Source organism: Mchenga conophoros, linkage group LG5 (genome assembly GCF_057382185.1).
Source record: "Mchenga conophoros isolate Kocher_MC1m ecotype Shallow Benthic linkage group LG5, M_conophoros_male_GT1.1, whole genome shotgun sequence".
In the NCBI taxonomy this organism is placed as follows: Eukaryota; Metazoa; Chordata; class Actinopteri; order Cichliformes; family Cichlidae; genus Mchenga; species Mchenga conophoros.
In genome coordinates, this window is record NC_140530.1 from 25,022,966 (window position 1) to 25,043,374 (window position 20,409).

Here is a 20,409-nt window from a genome sequence, read left to right on the forward strand (position 1 = left end):
TGAAGGCCAAATGGGGAGGAGAATGCCGTGTATTTTTTGTCGTCCTCGTGGAGTCTGACATTGTAAAACCCCGATGTGAGATCCATTGTAGAAAAAAAAACATTCCCACCAAGTGCTGCGAGGGCGTCTGACTGATGAGGCAATGGATGTGCATCTTTAACTGTTCTTGCATTTAACCATCTAAAGTCATTGCATATGCGCAGGTCACCATTTGGCTTAACAACTAAGACAAGGGGGGATGAGAATTCACTCTGGGACTTACGGATTATCCCTGACTCCTCCATCTCATCTAGGGCAGTGCGAAGCTTCTCGTAATGGCATGGTGGGACCCGTCTGTATGGCAGTCTGAAGGGCTTGTCATCCACCAGGCGGATTCTGTGGACAAAGTCAGCAGCCTCACCGCAGTCCATTTTGTGCCTTGAAAAGATGGACTCATACTACTCAATGAGTCGCAGCAGCCTCTCTCTCCATTCTGGGGAAACTTCACAGGACGAGAGGTCCAGGTCCTGCAGGCCCAAATCACACAAGCGCTGTGACATCTCCGCTTCTGATCTCGGTGCGGGCGACGAGTTCTGTGTGTATTGTGTACTGGATCGAATTTGAACAGGTTCAGGTAAGTCCTGCACAGAAAGACAGGGGGACACATCAGCAACCTTAGCATTTCTCCTGAGAGTGAGGGGCTTGTCGGAGGGATTCACCACTTTAACAGGGACCCAACCATCCCCAAACAAGGAAGTGACAACTCGCCCCACTAGGATCTGTGCAGGTTTGGATCGAGACTGAGTGGGTTCAATAATGACAGCACTTCCCACCGCTGAGGCATCAGGAGCAGGCAGCTTAGCCCACACTAAATGTTCAGACAAGGGCTGCAAGGTGATGCGTCTCTTAAGCTTTGCAGTGCCGAAACTTGGAGGCATTGCTCTGCCACCACAGTCATCAGAATAGGACAGCAAAGTTGCCAAATGAGGGAAAGCATCATCCTGGGTACCAACAGTCATTTTTAACTGTGAAATAAGCCACTTTATCGCATTGCTGCCCAGAATCATGTCATCAGCCTGGCCCGGAACCACCAGAACAGGAATCACCACCTTAAAGCCATATATTGACACTGTAAGATCATACATAGCAGAAGGCGTAACGAGGTGACCCCCACAACCAACAATGACAACGTCTTCAGCTGAACGTCTCTCAATATCAGGTATCGATTGTGAAAGTTTCTCATCAACTGTCTCACTTATGGTGCACGCCATAGAGCCACTGTCCACTAATGCTTTAAGAACTTGTCCACCACTAGTAGTCACTGCAGAGTAGAATAAACTATCAGTGTTTGAGAGCCTATGCAAGCCCTGTGCAATCAGTGTTTTATTTGGCGGGACAATGCCACTGTAAGTAGAATACAAAGTGTCATAATCATTAATATCAGTCACATCCAAGATGGGAGGCTTACTTGCTGGATCTGCACTGTCCTCCCCTCCACGCAGATCGTTCAGTTTCCCTGATGACCACTGGAAGGAGTACACTTGCCCTCTGGGCAGTTACGTCTCGAATGACCAGGTAGGTGACACATGAAGCACAATCTGTTTTCCCGACAGTGCGTGAGTGTGGAGTGGGAGCTATCTCTGCAGATGGAACATGGTGTGTCATCTAAGCCCGGTATTCTCGGCAGTCGGGCACTCTGTCGCCTGGCATTAGCTCGAGCATAGCCTGGGCCTTGAAGCAGCACCTTCTCTAGCATGCTGATCAACCTCTCAATAGCAGAGCCATCCTGACTCACAGCTGGCCTCTGCTCATGGTCAGCCAAACAAGGAGTACCATTTGTGCTAACCTCTGCCTCATTCACATAGACACAGTTACCCGTCTGTGGAGGAGACTGGAACCCCTTACCCAGGTGATACTCATCCAGTACCTCCTGAACTTCACGAGCTGACCATTTATCACATGTTTTGGTTCTAAAAATAAGAGCCAAGTCTCTGCAGGGGCAGTGTCTGATGAACATGCGTGCAACCTCCACACCAGAGTTCTCAAAAGATTTCCCCTGCTCCTTAAGACAGTTGCCAACAACATCAGCAGCCTTGTTCAGCCTCAGCCAGTACTCATATGGATCCTCTCGGTCCTTCGGCAGGGTGGAATAAAAGTCAGCCAGGGGCACAGACGAGCACTGGGTGGAACTAAAATGTTTGTGCAGAAGTCTGTAGATAGCTTGTGGATTATGCTGGACATCAATTCCACCATTCCTCACACCAAATTTCACAACATCTTTTGCCCTGCCTCTCAGATGCATCAAAATCTCCTCAGCTTGGTTTTCTGGAAGAATGGCACTCTTCTTTATGTAACTCTGCATGGCTTCCTGCCACTCATCAACAGACAATGAGTCCGAACTCTCCCCCCGAAACACAGGTGGGTCTTTAACCTGTCGTGGAGCCACCAGCTGGACTTGAGAGAGATCTAGTGAGCGGCTGGAGGGGAGATCTGTTGTTTCATGCGCCACCTCAGGACATGTATATGTAGCAGATGCAGGGCTCGAAGTGTGTGGCGTAGTCAGGTGTGACAGATTGCTATCAGCCAGGCGTTGCCCAATTTGCTGCACAATGTCGCTCATTTGGTCGACTAGACTCACATCAGTTATTGGGGGGTCTGAGGTAGATGACTTAGTGCACTGTACTGACTGCGACTCAGCCACCAGCTCACAAGAACTATCTGCTGCTCTATGCCCCACCCGACAGTCACCCAGTGAAAAAGGAACAGTTGTGAACCCTCTGCCCCTACCCACAACAAGGGGAGTCACATTTGGGGTGTCATCAGAGTCACTTAGATCCATATCTAGCAGAATATTAATAGAGCTAAGGTGGACTTAATACAATATGGCAATATACAAAGCCAATATAAAAGTATGTCCAACAGTCCCCAAAGTTTGATTCCGTTACCCAACAGACTAAACAATAAGGAAGCTGATGCTCCACGATGATGCTGCGACGAGAGGACACCAGCCCGATTCAGCAGCGTCACGAACGAGTCACGGCACCAATGTGACCTCTGTGTAGTGTCTTCTCTGGTCTGCATTCACAACAAAAAGGCAATGGTTAGAATGCTCTCTTTTTAATGTCGTGGGCAATCAGCACAAAATCTCGCAGGAATCCTCCATTATTCTGAGGATTACATTTCCACTTGCAGTGTGATCGTATAGTGGTAAATTTATACAACCAAAATAGAAAAACTTCAACACCATTAACATTGCATGTTAAATTTCCCAAATGAAAGGAATATAGAAATATATTTTAAAGCTGTACATGAAACAATGTAAATTCTCTAAACAGTGTGGCACAGTCACATACCTGCATTCACAACAAAAAGGCAATGGTTAGAATGCTCTCTTTTTAATGTCGTGGGCAATCAGCACAAAATCTAAACGGGAAAGCAACAACAGAGTTAGCTAACTATGCTCCCATTTTGTTTCCTCTCCTCCCAATAAAGAAATCTCACATAAACGTGCACTCAGTTCAACATAAAGACTGGAGAAATGACCCGCAACAAATGATATATAAACAACAAAAATAATCGGGTCAGACTGTATTACTTTAACAGCCTGCGATATGATTTTTCCTCCCCACGACATTTGCGCATTCCTTACCTCGCAGGAATCCTCCATTATTCTGAGGATTACCCAGAATCCCTTGCCCTTTGTGAATATTGCAGGGTCACTTTTTCGACAGTAGGTGGCGCCAATGTCCCATTTAGCGGGATTTAACTTCAACTCTATTTAACTATGTTACATATACATAATGGTAAATGGTAAATGGCCTGTATTTGTATAGCGCTTTTACATACCTATTCTTCCCTGGTTGCTTTGGTTGTGTATTAAGGATTGTTGACTTGTTGATGCTTTTGACCTAATGGAGCAAAATGCTGCTATTTCATTCAATCACTTCATTCAGCAATGAAATACTTAAAAACTGCCAGTGTGCCATAATGAAACTATGCCCACTGTAGATGACGCATGTTGGCTTATGAGTGGGGAATTTTTACTCCACCCACTCGTCTCCATCTTTTCCTTTCTTTTGTGAGTGTTTGTCAACGATAGCCTTGCCTTTCACTGCAGGTCATGAAGTCTCCTTTTGATTGTTGTAATTTTTCCCATGTTTTTACAATCATCATCATTCTTTTTTTCTTGCATTATCCATTTTTCTAATATTGACAAGCCATTTGACCTCAATCCAAAAGACAACCCTTAAAACTCAATCAAGTGTCACTGTATTAATTTAGATACTACTGTTGGTGCACTTCCCTCTCGCTGTTTACAATATGCACACTATGTACCTAGGTAGTGTATAAATATCAACTGGGTAATCTTGTTTCATGGAAAGTTGTGCACTTGTTCAAGTTGTGCAAGTGGGGCTTGTTGGAACTTAGGTGGTAAAAGAGGTCTTATATCAATCTGAAGGTTGGAAAATTGATTCCCAATGCCTCCATTCTGTATGTCAAAACATCCTTGGGCAATATTCTGAACTCAGAGTTTTCTCTGATGTGTCCATCATCAAAGATAAGGTCTTGAATAATCAGGCTACATCTTCTAAGACAGCCTCTCTAGTTTTAAGATAAACTTAAACCTTTTCTTTTTGATAAAGCATAGATTTGGGCTGGATCAGGTAACCCTGAACCCTAGCGTAGTTACATTGCCATTTTAAACTTGAATTTTTGACCATTAGAGATATAGGTACTTGTACCTTGCACTTATGGAAACAAAATACTTAGTAGTAGTACATTATTTGGGACACTGCATATGTTTTAAGGGCTTCATATCCCACTCTGGTCATTCTGACAGTACTGTGCAAAAGTCTTGAATCACTCCTCTTTCTTAATATTTTGCTTTCAGTGAGCCACATTTTCTCGTACTATTTAAAGTGGTTCTTTAAACAGTAATTGTTCTCTGGGTGAAGATCTCTCAAAGTGGTTTTTTGAAGATTGACTGCTTTTTTACTCATTTTCTGTCTAGTCATTGTACCTGGCCATTTTTTTTGTTTAACTCAAATAACATTATGTTATAAATCATTCAAGCACAAAAAGGCACCAAACTCAAAGGATGAGCCAGTGTTGTGTCTGCACATAGCAGATCACTTACAGAAAAGGGGTTACTAACAGGCTGTTGCTAGCAGTGTGCCACTGTCAAGGTTTGGCAGTGTTGCAGCCAGGATTTGGACCCAAATGCTGGAATCAGAAGACAAGATATGAACTCAAAGGCAGCTTTAATGCTTAACTCAAAAATACACAAAACTACAGACTGTAGCTGACAAAGTGTAGCTGGCAAACAATCCAAAAACTAGGAATTTCCGGAAAATGTGGAACAAGGAAACACACTGCCAAGAGAGAGGACATAACAAAGGACAGAGGGGAAACTCAGAAAATAAATACTTACAAAATGATGAGGGGGGAGGAAACAGGTGGGAACATTAGCTGTCTGAAACTAACATGATGACTCAAAAGGAGGTCAAACTGAACACAAAGCAAAGTACAAGACACAAAATATTGCCAACATAACATGGAATTAGCCTAACACAGAGACAGATGGTGCACTCCAATAGTCCATTTTGCTTAGGATGTTCCTAATTTAGAGAGGTGACCTTAAAGTATCTGCGTGATGGTCATAATAAGAGCTGCGTCAGTTCTCCAAATACTGAGCAAAGGAGCTTCAATACTTCCTCTATTGCTTCCTTTAATATCTGGGTAAACTGGACCGGATAAAAGGGGAGGAGAAAATGCCATCCCATAATTCATAGCAACAGAACATCTGACCATCATTGAAAACAATCGACATAATAAACAAAGCGGTGCAAATGTTAGTAAATCAGGCCCTAAATATTCCTTTTTCTTTAACATTTCAGCCTGTGTAATGATGGATATTTTCACAGGCTGCCCTGTGTAAAAGCACATTTTGCAGATTGTCTTCAGCACAATGTGGTTTCAACATAAAACAAATGACCCAAACATTAATCATGAACTAGAAGAGGACTAGATGTGAAATGAATGACCCAGAATCTAAACAGAAAGAACCCAACCAGAAAATGCTGATATAACAAAAATGCAAAACAACACAGAATGATACTCAAAACCTAAAGGAGTCGTGAAACCACAAAAGTCAAGACCCGGAATTGTTGAATCTATCGAACAATTCAAACCATAACAAAGTCAGAAAGGCATATAGTACACAGTGTGTTTTTAAAAAAACATTGGAGCACAAAGGATGACGTGACAGGTCTAGAAAAATATCTACAATAGATTAACGATATGTGAAAGTCATGTCGGCATAAAATCATTATCTGTCGTGGACTGGCCTCTGTAGAGCCCAGACGTCAATACTCCTGAAGACACCTCACAGAAGTTACCCAAAAGTTTGCCTGATAGCATTCAAGCTATGTTGAAGAATAAGGTTGCCACACCAGATATTGACTTTCAAGCTTGCTAGAATTGCACAAACTGTTTTTTCATTGCATCCTTTATTGTATTTCCATTTGTGCGTGCACCAGTTTCAATAAATAACTTCATTTTCCATTTTCCTAGCAAATAATATTTAAATAATTAAGGGTGACTCCAGACTTGTGCACAGTACTGTATAAAAAGAGAGAAAAAAATCCAGTGCACTCTTGATTACACAAACATTGATCTGACATCTTTATGCATCATTAGTCATCAGTATACGTTACTGAGAGTTGGTTGAGCTAATGTAAATACTGAGACATCTTGCTGTGGTGGTGTCTGAGCACATGAGGGTCACTGCAGCAAAGGATAATAAACCAGTGTGCTGGTACAGCTGTCCTGTGGTTTCCGTGCACTCGAGCAGGCATAAACCAGCAGTCACTCTCTTGCTCCTAACCTGAAGCATGTGCGGGGTGGTGGAAGGGTCAGAAATCTCATGCAGAACTTAATGTGACTAACACAAGGTTTGTGCCAACCAAAACAAACACTGTCTGATGTGTTTTTCACTTAAATGCCTGGAATGTGTGCATTGGGGGGGGGGGGGGTATTTTTTCACTGCTGTAAGATTTTTTTTTAAATTTACAAAAAATACAATATGCAGATCTACCTTGTCAAAAAGTGAGTAATTTTAAAGTGACACAGAAAGATCAGTTGCTGTGGATTGTGAAATATGCATACATGACTGAATGGATAGTTTATTAAACGACTTAATAATTCCTTTTAAGTTTTCTATATGAAAAAGCAGGTCTACACAGACAAGCAAAACTGTTTTTGTGTTTTGTGTTTTTCTGAACGTGAGCAAAAGCTGAGCACTAACACATATATGACATCACTGTTTAACAATGCAAAACTGCCTGATACACAGGCCAGCACTGATAAAAGAAAATAGTAAACTTGGAGGCACATGATTCCATTAGATTAGACAATTTGGAACAGTTCTCAACATCCCTATACACACATACGGTAACACGAATAGCCCACTGATTACAGATACTTGACACATATTTGCTTTTTTGTTTTGTTATTTAGAAATGAGTAATTCTATTAACTAATCCATAATCACAAAGTACAGAGAGAGCATGTACAGTAAGTAGCAAACAACCAATAGAATTTATTAGTCGATTAATCAATTTTCTTCAGATGCAAAAATCCCTTTGCTTATTGAATTGTGTTGTTCAAGGCAGGAGATGTTAGTGTGGAGCACTGTAACAGTGATGTGTGCTGTCGCTCTGTTAGCTCTATGTGCAAACTGAAGTGGGTCAAACTTGGGTGGGAAGCAGAATACAATGTTGCATATAACCAAAACATTCCAAAGCATTCATTATAATAGGGGTCAGAGCAAAGGGTCAGTAGATGTTGAGGCTCTCGGTTGTTGGTCTTTGTGGGTAGAGGGACGATTGTGGCCGGCTTCAGCCATAGTGGCATGAATGCCTGAGACAGTGATGATGGTGATGAAGATCTTAGTGAAGACCAAGGGCAACTGGTCGGCACACTCTCTGAGGACCCTCCCTGTCACGCCATTTGATTGAGTTGCTTTCCTGGGGTTCACTGTTCTGAGTGTACAACTCACCTAGTGCTTCCGCCCCATGACACTTGAGCTGCAGCTTCCTTGGGTCTTTCCAACTCAGTGCCTCAAATATCTTTGGATTGTGGGAAGCCAGAGCCCCCAGACAAAACCCATGCAGGCCGAGGGAGGTCAGACTCCACACTGACAGGACCCAGCTGGTTGGTGGTTTTGAACTGCTAGTTGGTTGGTTGAAAAGTGCTAACCATCACACCACATTGCACTGGAATTTAGCCACAAGTAATCACATTAATTGCAGTTGTGCTTTGCCTGCTATGATCTGTTAAAACATGTATCAAATGTATTTTTTTCTCAGTATGGTTACAAAATCCTTGTCATTGATTTACCATTGTGGATTCACTTCACCAAATGACTATTCCTTGTTTAATTCTGACCCTAATGAAAAGTGCTGCGGTTATCTGCTACTGTAATTGTTTCCAAGGAATCTGTCTGACTGTGCAAGGTAAAGGAAGGACATGAACATTCACAGTATGACTTCAATAATTAAACTGATATAATTGTTGTTCTCTAGCAGAGCTAGCAACAGAGTTTAACAAAAGGTAGCTGTGTGAAGGAAAATAATAATCACTTTGTTTTAGAGCCAACTTTTTCGAAAACTACTCCAGCATGTGGACACAATTTAGAGCAGCAGGGATAAAAGCCAACAGCCCAGAGAATCCATATAATAAGAGTAGACTGAATACAGCCCCTGGCATTATTCTTTGAGGATCGCGCAGAACTCGCAGCTTGTGCAGCTGAGCTCAATCAATGGAAAGTCAGTGACATGCATTCAAGTGGAGGGTTTGCATGCAAGCTGCAACCTTTTGATGCTGTTCCTTTTGATTAAGTGTACCTTTTCTACAAGCTCTTACTTCTTTGATATAATTTATAAGTACAATGATTTCTTAAACAGGTAAAGGAAGGGGGGATTTCAAATGTCTGGATGGTTTACAGAATATTGTAATTAACAGTTTCCTGTGCTGGCTTGCTTTAGTGGAGGATGCAGCCCAGATCACGTCTGTTTGTTTATTCCAGCACAGTTGGATATTGTGCCCACCCCGAGTAAATTCCTTTTAAGTTTGCACCTAGTCAACACAGAGTTCGAGGGAGACTGACAGGAAAACCGCTTTATGTGACAGGGTCATGTTTACTTCAGTATTTACTTCAAAGCCTTAATTGAAACAACAATTTGAAGAAACTGTTGTTATACATACAGGAAGTGCAGAATTATTAGGCAAATGAGTATTTTGTCCACATCATCCTCTTCATGCATGTTGTCTTACTCCAAGCTGTATAGGCTCGAAAGCCTACTACCAATTAAGCATATTAGGTGATGTGCATCTCTGTAATGAGAAGGGGTGTGGTCTAATGACATCAACACCCTATATCAGGTGTGCATAATTATTAAGCAACGTCCTTTCCTTTGGCAAAATGGGTCAAAAGAAGGACTTGACAGGCTCAGAAAAGTCAAAAATAGTGAGATATCTTGCAGAGGGATGCAGCAGTCTCAAAATTGCAAAGCTTCTGAAGCGTGATCATCGAACAATCAAGCGTTTCATTCAAAATAGTCAACAGAGTCGCAAGAAGCGTGTGGAAAAACCAAGGTGCAAAATAACTGCCCATGAACTGAGAAAAGTCAAGCGTGCAGCTGCCAAGATGCCACTTGCCACCAGTTTGGCCATATTTCAGAGCTGCAACATCACTGGAGTGCCCAAAAGCACAAGGTGTGCAATACTCAGAGACATGGCCAAGGTAAGAAAGGCTGAAAGACGACCACCACTGAACAAGACACACAAGCTGAAACGTCAAGACTGGGCCAAGAAATATCTCAAGACTGGTTTTTTTAAGGTTTTCTGGACTGATGAAATGAGAGTGAGTCTTGATGGGCCAGATGGATGGGCCCGTGGCTGGATTGGTAAAGGGCAGAGAGCTCCAGTCCGACTCAGACGCCAGCAAGGTGGAGGTGGAGTACTGGTTTGGGCTGGTATCATCAAAGATGAGCTTGTGGGGATGGAGTCAAGCTCAACTCCCAGTCCTACTGCCAGTTTCTGGAAGACACCTTCTTCAAGCAGTGGTACAGGAAGAAGTCTGCATCCTTCAAGAAAAACATGATTTTCATGCAGGACAATGCTCCATCACACGCGTCCAAGTACTCCACAGCGTGGCTGGCAAGAAAGGGTATAAAAGAAGAAAAACTAATGACATGGCCACCTTGTTCACCTGATCTGAACCCCATTGAGAACCTGTGGTCCATCATCAAATGTGAGATTTACAAGGAGGGAAAACAGTCCACCTCTCTGAACAGTGTCTGGGAGGCTGTGGTTGCTGCTGCACGCAATGTTGATGGTGAACAGATCAAAACACTGACAGAATCCATGGATGGCAGGCTTTTGAGTGTCCTTGCAAAGAAAGGTGGCTATATTGGTCACTGATTTGTTTTTGTTTTGTTTTTAAATGTCAGAAATGTATATTTGTGAATGTGGAGATGTTATATTGGTTTCACTGGTAAAAATAAATAATTGAAATGGGTATATATTTGTTTTTTGTTAAGTTGCCTAATAATTATGCACAGTAATAGTCACCTGCACACACAGATATCCCCCTAAAATAGCTAAAACTAAAAACAAACTAAAAACTACTTCCAAAAACATTCAGCTTTGATATTAATGAGTTTTTTGGGTTCATTGAGAACATGGTTGTTGTTCAATAATAAAATTATTCCTCAAAAATACAACTTGCCTAATAATTCTGCACTCCCAGTATGATGGCGAAAGCTATTCACAGATATTTGCCACTGATCTTTAGCTATCTTCTTCTTGACTTGTTTTATTGTGTACTGAATTCATACTTTGCTTTTCTTGCTACAGTATTAGATAAGATCAAATCACAAGACTACTCTTTCAGTCCTGTTTCACTCTTTGTGTGTGTGTGTGTGTGTGTGTGTGTGTGTGTGTGTGTGTGTGTGTGTGTGTGTGTGTGTTATAGTTGCTTTTGGCTATAGAACCAGGCACCACAAGTCCTTGGTTATGTTCAGGAAAAATTCTTGGTTTGATTACAGTTTTTCTCATTCAGTTTGGTGCAGTTCTCACAGCAGAAAAAGTCATTCTCAGCCTTCTCAATGTAGTTCTCAAAACAGTTAATTGGCAATAAAGTATCTGAATTTTTGTGCCCCAGCCTCCCTCCCCTTTTAAATTCTTTCACTTCTTTCACTTTTTCACTTCCATATAGTACATGGGGATCTGCCAGGCCCTGGAGATGCCACCAGTCCCCTTGGAGGCCTTCCCCAAACTGCAGCTCAATTTATGTTTAAGCCATTCATCTACTAAACTGCTGTCAAACCTAAAATGAGGATGTGGGCCCAGAGTAATTTTCTTTCCAGAAACTAACAAGGAATGAGAAGGATTTTATTGAAATGGTATGGTGCTGAAATGCAGAAAAGCAAAACAATACTTATTAAACTATATGGATCAGAAAAGAAAGAAAATATATACAATATGAGAACACCAGCTACTGTATAGTCCATGCTACATACATTCAGCAAACATTTTATTAGGTATGCCTGTTCCACTGGTCATTGACGTAATCCCAATATCTAATCAGCCTTTCACATCACCAGGAACTCAAAGCATTTCTGCATGTAAACATGGTCAAGACAGCCTGCTGAAGTTAAAACTGAGCATCAGAATAAGGAAAAAATGGTTGTTGGTGTCGGAGGGCTGGTGTGAGTATTTGATGTACTGGGATTTTCCCGCAAAACCATTTAAAGGTTTACAGGGAAAGTTTTTAAATAAGAAAATATGCAGTAAGCAGCAATTCTCTGGATGAAAATGCCTTGTTGATATCACAGGGGAAGGGCCAGATTTCTTCAAGCTGATAGGAAGGCAACAATAACTCAAAAAAACACTTGTTACAAAAAAGCTGTGTAGAAGAGCGTCTCTGAAAACACAATACATCTGACCTTTAAGCAGATGGGCTACAGCAACAGAAGAGACTCACCAAAATTAGACAACAGAAGATTGAGAAACACTGTATGGCAATGGCGACCATAGTCACTTAATCTCAGTGCAGTGGAGCACCTTGGGATGTTCTTGAAAGGGAAATTTGGATGAGCACCTGTGACACAAGACTGAAATTATGTATCTCTTTTTTTTAAATAGAAAAAGAAAACCTCTAACAGTGTGTTACTGTGTTACGGCTGTGGCCATAAGAACACTGTGTGGGCTGTTTGTTCTGTGTCTCTTTACTGTGTTTAAGACTCTTTACAGGTCCCTCCCCTAATGAAGAGTAGTGCGCAGCTGATTGGACCATGGAACAGGTGACCACATTCAAAAAGCCGCTCTGACAGCTCCAGGGAGAGAGAGAGAGAGTGTGGAACGAGCGAGTAGCCTGACAGCCGTTGCAGTCCTGACCCTGGTTTTCCCAGCCTGTGTTTATCTTGTGTATTTGTGGGAGTGTGAATTGTGAAAGCCGCTCCTAGTGCATTAGCTGAGAGCTTAGGCACTCGTGGGCTGAAGCGGAAGGGGTGAGCTGCCTTTTCTTTTGGAATCGTTTTCTCCTGTTTTCTTGGTCAGGGAGCGAGGGATAGCTCTGTCATTTGTTTGTTCTTTTTTCTTTCCTAGGGTTTAGTTAGTCTTTTCTGGTGGGACTTAGTTGGTTTTGTTCATTATTTTGGCCTGGGCTCACCCTGGAGCTATGCTTCTTGTCCTTAAATAAAATCATCTTTTTTTCTCACAACTGGTTTGGATGTTTGGCTTGGGAACCAGGGCGGGGATTTGTCTCTCTCTCCTCCAACCTTATGTGCGTCCCTACCCGCCTAGACTAGGGGCGTAACATACTGTATTTGCTGTTTCACTCTTTCAAAAGTAATTAGATTACCATGCATATCAGGACTGATGCCAAAGGAAACCTACATATCTCAGAGGCTTTGAGTAAATGGCAGTATTTGACAACTTGTGGAAATAGTTTGGGCTCCATTAATTCAATATTTATTACAAAGTATCTCTTTGTAAATATAATATAGTATTATAAATGAACAGTGCCATTTATAATACTATATATACTGTAATTTTTAAAACAATTATTTTTCACTACACAAATTAATAACATGAATACAAGTCATCACATCACTTGTGATGTTTTATTTTATTGTATTTTACTACCAATGTTTTTTATTAACAGTAAAACAGTTCAGTTTATACTGTATTATTGACAGTGTTTACCAAATTGTTTGCTTAGTGCATGAGAAGGGTGAGTCTGCAGACATTCAGAATACATGACACACTTTAGTGCACCCGAACTTAACCTTACATCAAATTATTCCCAACAATTATGCTGCATTTACTGATTAAAACATGTATGAACTTTAAATTATTTACATAAAGCACGTGTGTCATGTAGTAGCAGTGTTGTGTTGTGTAATAGCCAGCTTTCTCACAGAGAAAATAAAACTAATTTTACCACAGACTACAAACATCAGATTTTGTTCCCATTGGGTTTTTTTCCAGTCAGCAAATGTATTATTTTGGTGTACTGGAAAAAGTGGTAGAAATGATGACTGGCGATGTTTTTAATAACTACCATCTACTGAGGGAAAACTCTGATTGGTGTACTTCACTCAACTATGTTCATCAGATTTTTGCTTATTGTAGGTTTTAGTTTTGAGTAGATGGTAAACATGGGATTTTAAACAACAATGCAAGAAAACTTTAACAAACAACTGGATTTCTTCAAGCAAAAGTGTACATTTTCCCATTGAGCCCACACATATTATAACCACTCCAGATTGCAGTTCAGAGACAGTAATGGCACTTACTAGCAGCAACAGTAAATTTACCAAGCTACATTTTTTAACCTTGAAAAGGAAGGAAGGGATATGTTGAATGGAAGAAATCAAGGAAAGATTTCTACCTGTTATAAGCAAGGACAAGGAATTCATTTTGAGGAAAGAAAGGCAAGCACACATCACAAAAGGAGACTAGTTCATCATTCTACTCTTATTCAATATGCTGTTGTTTTCTAGGGCATAATACAGTGTTACTGTATCACCAGATAAATTTATCATTGCCAGGCAAAAAAATAAGAATAAATTAAATAAATCACATTTTTTGGGGGTATAAAGGATTTGTCAACATGTCTTTATTTCCTGTATAGCAAGTGTACTGGTGTTCCTCAGAGTGCTTGTCTTCCTATAAGACCAAGAAAAAATAGCAGAGGTCAGGCATAAAAGCATGATGAGAAGCACAAAGGACCCGTCAATGGTCTGACTCATAACACAAATACGTCCTATCTGGTGAACTAACGGGGCTGGTTTAAATTTTTCTTCTCATTTTCAGCATGATCAAAGTTTTTCTGTGAGTTTTGATTGTTTTCTCAAATAGTTTCAATACCTGATAAAACATTGCTCCAATGGTGGTATTTACTGGTAATTTGCCGTTTTAAAAACACAAGAAGTTACACTAGATTTAATTTTGCTAAACAATATTTTAACACAGAACATGTTTTGGCTGTTTTGTTATACATCCTTCCAGCTTCTGGAGGTAAAGAAAAACTGAAGGAACCTCAGGCTGGAGCTGGCAGATATTTCAAAGCAGCAACTTTAGAGTGTTCACCAGCTGTGAACTCATAATGAGCAAGCTTTCTTCCCTCCAGATTCTTATTTTGTCATTACGAGGTGAAAATTGGGAAAAAATGTGAGATACAGCCTCAAAAGCCCTCATTTTCCTACACCCTCATTAGTGAGTATGGATGTCATTATGATCAGAGAAATAAAAAAACAATACAGGAATGGTGGAAAACACAAAATATGTATATTGTCAACTGTGCTGTGGTGTAACACCATTGTATAGATGCACATATGGACATCCGCAAAACCTTCAGTTAGTTTGATGAAAGAGATTTATAAACTGAGCAACTTGTGAACTCGAAAAGAGACAGTGCTGCACATGTGCACCCTACGAAACAGTTTTCTGGAAACAGGAGAAGCCGCCAACAACTGAAGAAGAACTAATATACTTTACTTTTCATGTATCTGCCTATCTTTGTAAGTAAATCCACCTGAGAATTAGCTGATAAAACCAGCTGTACCGACAACAGAACCTCTATTCTTTTTCTTTCAGTGCTTCCCAGTGCTGAACCTCTGTCTATTTTTGCCTTGCAATAGGATATTATGAGAGGGTTTACTCCGAATAACACCATAACTGAAATGGAAACAGTGAGGCAACACAATGTAAAATTAATCACCGCGCGATCTGTCACGTAATGTGATGACAGCACATGTAGCATAGCAGAGGAAAAGTGCCTATTGTTAGAACATGTTTTCAAGATCTTAAGAACTGATTTCCCCCTAAAAATTTCTCTCTCTCATATTCAGCACTTAAACATTTCCCATGTATGACAAAATGACATGATATGTGTGTGCTTGTTCTAAAAGCATGCAGTTTATTTGTTTATTTATTGCTGATCCATCACTTTAAACAGATTTTTTGCATGTATATATGTAAAATTATTATAAAACTCTCAATATGTAGTTATAAAGCAGTTGACTTAGCACCAGACCAGTAAGAATGTATATGACATGAAGCACTATTTAACATGCGAAAACCTAGCAATGACTAGTCATTATAGTTCTTTTTTATTTGTTTTTTTAAAACTGCCCCATCATTTTTTTTCTGTTAGAGGTAGAAATAAAATTTGCCCAGGAAACTGTCAAGATTTGTGAATGTACATGATTTTTTTTTTAAGGTTCAAGGTTCAAGGTTCTTTATTTGTCACATGCATAGTTATACAAGTATAACACACAGTGAAATGTAGCTAAATCACATATTTAACCATCATTAAAGTTAAACTTGGTTTTGATAGAAAAGCAGGAATTCATTAATTAGAAAGTCTTTACAATGTGCAGAAATGCTGTATTCAAATGATTATTCTAATGATCTTTGTTGCTCTGTGGTCTGATGTACTTGTTAGTGATTTTCTGCTCTCAAATCTCATTAAACAAAATCCAATAGGAAAGTTTTGATTTAGTCAGAGAACTTTATTGATGCTCCTACAGTAGCAACAATCTTTTCTTGTTTATTTGAGAAATATTCAAAAACAAAGTAAAAAAAACAACTTAATGAGTTTTACCTGCACATTTGGCTTTACATTGCTTAGGTTTTCTAGTGATTGCAGGTAAATTAGATTTGTTTCTCAACTAGATCTTTTAAATAGACTACCCACTGGTTTTTGCTTGTGATCAGGTTCAATTTTTATCTTCAGACATCACAAGTCTATTTACCAGCTACAGAGGTTGAGCTCCTTTCCAAAGGAGTTTGCCTTCCATTCCTTGTTGTGCTGAATCGTCCACCTAGCAGTGGTATCAGATAATTTATTACAGTTTCTGCTGTTGCCCTCCACATTATCCTCTACAGTGTTCTTCGTGTTCATCGCTTCGTCATCGTTATGTGCTTTGTTGCTAGTAAAACAAATAATTGAGGCTGGGCATGCATTAGTTACTTTGTTGCATGCATAAGTATGATACTTGTTCATTCATGTAAAACTATGTTACAACTTTGACTTTATTGTTCTCTGTCAAATATTACTGTTTATTTAAATTAATTCCTTTTGTCTTTTTCCAAAAAAGCCTGACAGTGGGCCCTGCGACAGCTTGGCAACCTGTCCAGGGTGGACCATGCCTCTCGTCCTGTGGCAACTGGGGTGAGCTCCATCCCCCCGGTGACTCTGAATTTAGAAAATTGATGGATGGATTATCTCACAGTGGCCGACTGCAACAAACCAGATATGTGAATAAAAATAAACCTATGTGTGTATTTTAAAAGATAAAAATATTCATGAACAACCATCTGTTTCCTCCTCTGTTTGTGTCTGTGCTTGTTTACTTTCACGTATGTGAAAACTCAATTAACAGTTCCTATTTTGAGATTAATTGGTCGAGCTTATTACATTTGCTGCACACTATGCTCCTCATTAAAGGCCTTCATCATATCATTCTTATCTGTTTCAGGGAACACTAGTCAATAATTTTGTTTCACCACTGCTTGATTAAATTTTTTTTGTCTGTGCCCAAATACACTTGAGTGTAATTGTCATATTCTGAATTGAGTTGAATTTATTGTCTCATGTTGGCTATTGAAAAAAGGGAGACAGAGAACAGACATAATATTGCCAGGTGGACGAACAGTTCACTTCCCTTTATATCACTCACAATGGACATGCTGTTCTATCGCTGTCTGCTGGCTTAAAGTATGAATCATGGTTTCCATCTTGCTAGCTTGGCTAGTATGAGCAATGCTAACACTATTCTGACTGAAAATCATCATAATTTAATTTCAAGTTATTCTCATCAAATCTTGCTTTATTTTTATGCCTGTAATTTATCATTGCATCACACAAGACTGCAAGGAAATGAGAGTTAGTCACAGACTGTGGTTTTGTTTGAATAAATAAACAAGACAGCAACAAAATCAACCACCACAGAGGAAATTACAATTTATGTTTTCACTGGGACAGGCTGATTTATCAAACTCTTGTGTTTTCTCACTTGTCTGGGTTCACTTTAATCCAGAGTCCCACAATCATGCTGTGTTCAGTAATTTAACATTTGCAAAACAGATAGATGCAATTTTTGACACAAACCGTTTAATCACAGTTCTTATTAAGGTGGATCCATTTGCATGAAACTGAAGGTAAAAGTTTAGTTGGCTAATATATTATATTGCATTTATTATATGAAGCTTGGTTCTTGCACATACATGTCAACGTACAGAATAAATTAAGATGAACAACACACCCGCTTATCAGCTCTGTTTTTGATGAAAGGCTGTTGACAGTTGATCTTTATTTGTGTTTTTCTTTTTAGCTGCATTATGTCAAAGTCAGATATGATTTGATGCAGGAGATAATCAAGGCCACTGAGACATTCCCACCAAGGCAACTCAGACAGTTAACTCCAAAACTATTTGCTAAAGTAATGAAAGTCTCGTGTGTTATTTGTTCATGCCTGTCAAACCTCTGAGAACCACATAACAATCACCATGTCTCAAGAGATTTTATCAGTAATATCTGCTTGGCATTAGGATACAGGCTGTTTTTCTCTTGTAATTCAGTCACGACTCTTAGTTTGACATCGTAGTAGTGTCTAAATGAAGAAACACTTAATGATAGAATTGACCTTTTAAAGTCTGAACCATGAAATAATTGCCAAATCTGACAAATTTATATAAAAAATACTTTTTTTTAAAACAAATATTAAATAAATATTTCATTAAAAAAGAATAAATTTGTATATATGGGATATGGAATTTGATACATGTAATAGTCTTGGTGTTGGTGGTATTCATGGATGGATCAATATTTATAATGAACTTGTAGCATTCTCTTAGGCACACTTTGGTAGTACCAGGTTATGTTTTAGTTTTTGGTTTCCTCGTGGCATTGATGCAATAAGGTGCTGCAAATCTTCCTCCCAAATTTTAGAGATTTTGCTCCCTACTGACATGATAGCATCACACAGCTGCTGCAGATTTGTCTGCTGCACCTACGTGACTCAGTGTCTGTGAAGGTTCTCAGTACACCATGTCATTGTAGTCTAAGGGTGGCTGTAGCTCAGGTGGCAGAGCAGGTCAGCCACTAATCAGAAGGTCGGTGGTTCGATCCCAGGCTGCACCCTGGCTGCATGCCAAATATCCTTGGGCAAGATACTAACCCCGTGTTTGCCTACTGGTGGTGGTCAGAGGGCCCGGTGGCGCCTGTGTCCGGCAGCCTCGCCTCTGTCAGTGCGCCCCAGGGCAGCTGTGGTTTCAATGTAGCTTGCTATCGCCAGTGTGTGAATGTGTGTGTAAATGGGTGGATGACTGAATGTAGTGTAAAGCGCTTTGGAGTCCTATGGACTAGAAAAGCGCTATACAAATGCAGGCCATTTACCATTTAAGGAGCTTGGAAAGAAAAGCGTCTAGACTTTGTTAAGTTTCCTTGAAGATGTTTCACCTCTCATCCGAGAAGCTTCTTGACTTGTAAGAGCAATTGGTGGAGAGTCCCAGATTTGAAGCCCCATGGGAGTGTCCCCAAGAGGGTCATGGACCCCATATTGATCCTCTACCTAATCACACGAGCCAAGGTGTGAAAATGGGTGTGGGTCACATTCAGCCAAGATTTCAGGTGAGCTCATCACCCTATCATGTGATTTACTGAGGTCAGATGGCCCAGGGTGTGAGTGGGCATTAAGGCGTCTGAGAATGGATCTCAAAACTGGATTATAGATGGCAGACAGTTGGTGTCGTAAGCCACCCCCTCTGTTCAAAGATGGTCGTTCACAGTGGACATAGATGGCTTCTTTCACTCCTCTTTCGAACCATCTGTCTTCTTTGTCCAAAATGTTAACATTAGTGTCCTCAAAAGAGTGGCCCTTGTCCTTTAGATGCAGATGGACAGCCAAGTTTTGTCCCGTCGACTCTTTAGACTACATCATTCAGTCCCACCACACCGCAGAGCTTCTCTCTTTCACTGAGATCTGGTATCGGTGGAGACCATTTGAGTGCAATAAACTCATTGTCATGTTCAAGAAACCATTTTAAGATGGCTGGAGCTTTGTGACATGGTATGTTATCCTGAATGTAAACATTCATGTTTCATGCAAATTCTGACCCTACCATCCAAATCTTAGATATTAGATTGAAAAATGGGTGAGATGTGAGATGGAGCTGCTGGTAGGCAGGGTATGTAAATCATGCCATGTCAGTCTGAACATGTGTACGAATCCTCATATTCACTCACCAACTGCTTTGTTGAGACTACACAATGACATTAATAAATACACGTGTAAAAAGTGTCATTATGAATTATGAAATATCATAAGAATAATACATGTTTTTTCTCAAGTCATCTTGTGTTTTTATAATGCATTTTTTGGTGTTTTGATGTTTTTACAGTATATATTTGTGACTGTCACAAATGCATGCACATTAATGTGGCATGTCAAATTAGTTAAATTGCACACATTTGTAAAAAGTAGTTTAAACAGTTTTCATCATGCCTTTGCAATATGTTAGACATTTAACTGAACTTTTGGCCAGTTGTTTACACTACATCATTCGTGTACACAGAACATGCAAATAGAAATGATTCTTCAACATTTTCATACAGTGTTTTGATCAGACACCTTGCCTGAACTTTGTGAATTAGATCAAAGCAAAAACCTTCTTTGATTTATGTAACTTCCCTGAGTTAATATGCAACCTTTCACCAAAAAGCAACTTGCAAGATATTTTTAGTGCTGATATGATGTATTTCACTGAGACTCTCCCCAGCACACTGTTGGTTATTTCATAAACCAAACAAATATAATCAGTTTTTCCAGTTCTTTGTCTTTTGTTCTAAGCACA

General features: G+C 40.0%; 1 protein-coding gene across 1 annotated transcript in view; it reads right to left on the reverse strand.

Moving 5' to 3' along the window:
• Positions 1–2,924: 2,924 nt before the first annotated feature.
• Positions 2,925–20,409, reverse strand: part of LOC146574653 (SLIT-ROBO Rho GTPase-activating protein 3-like) — a 66,240-nt gene continuing 48,755 nt past the window's right edge. Inside the window, exon 23 of the mRNA XM_085274489.1 lies at positions 2,925–3,054. Within this exon, the coding sequence (XP_085130615.1) occupies positions 3,014–3,054 (41 nt within the window). The 3' untranslated portion in view covers positions 2,925–3,013. The remainder of the gene's footprint in view (positions 3,055–20,409) is intronic.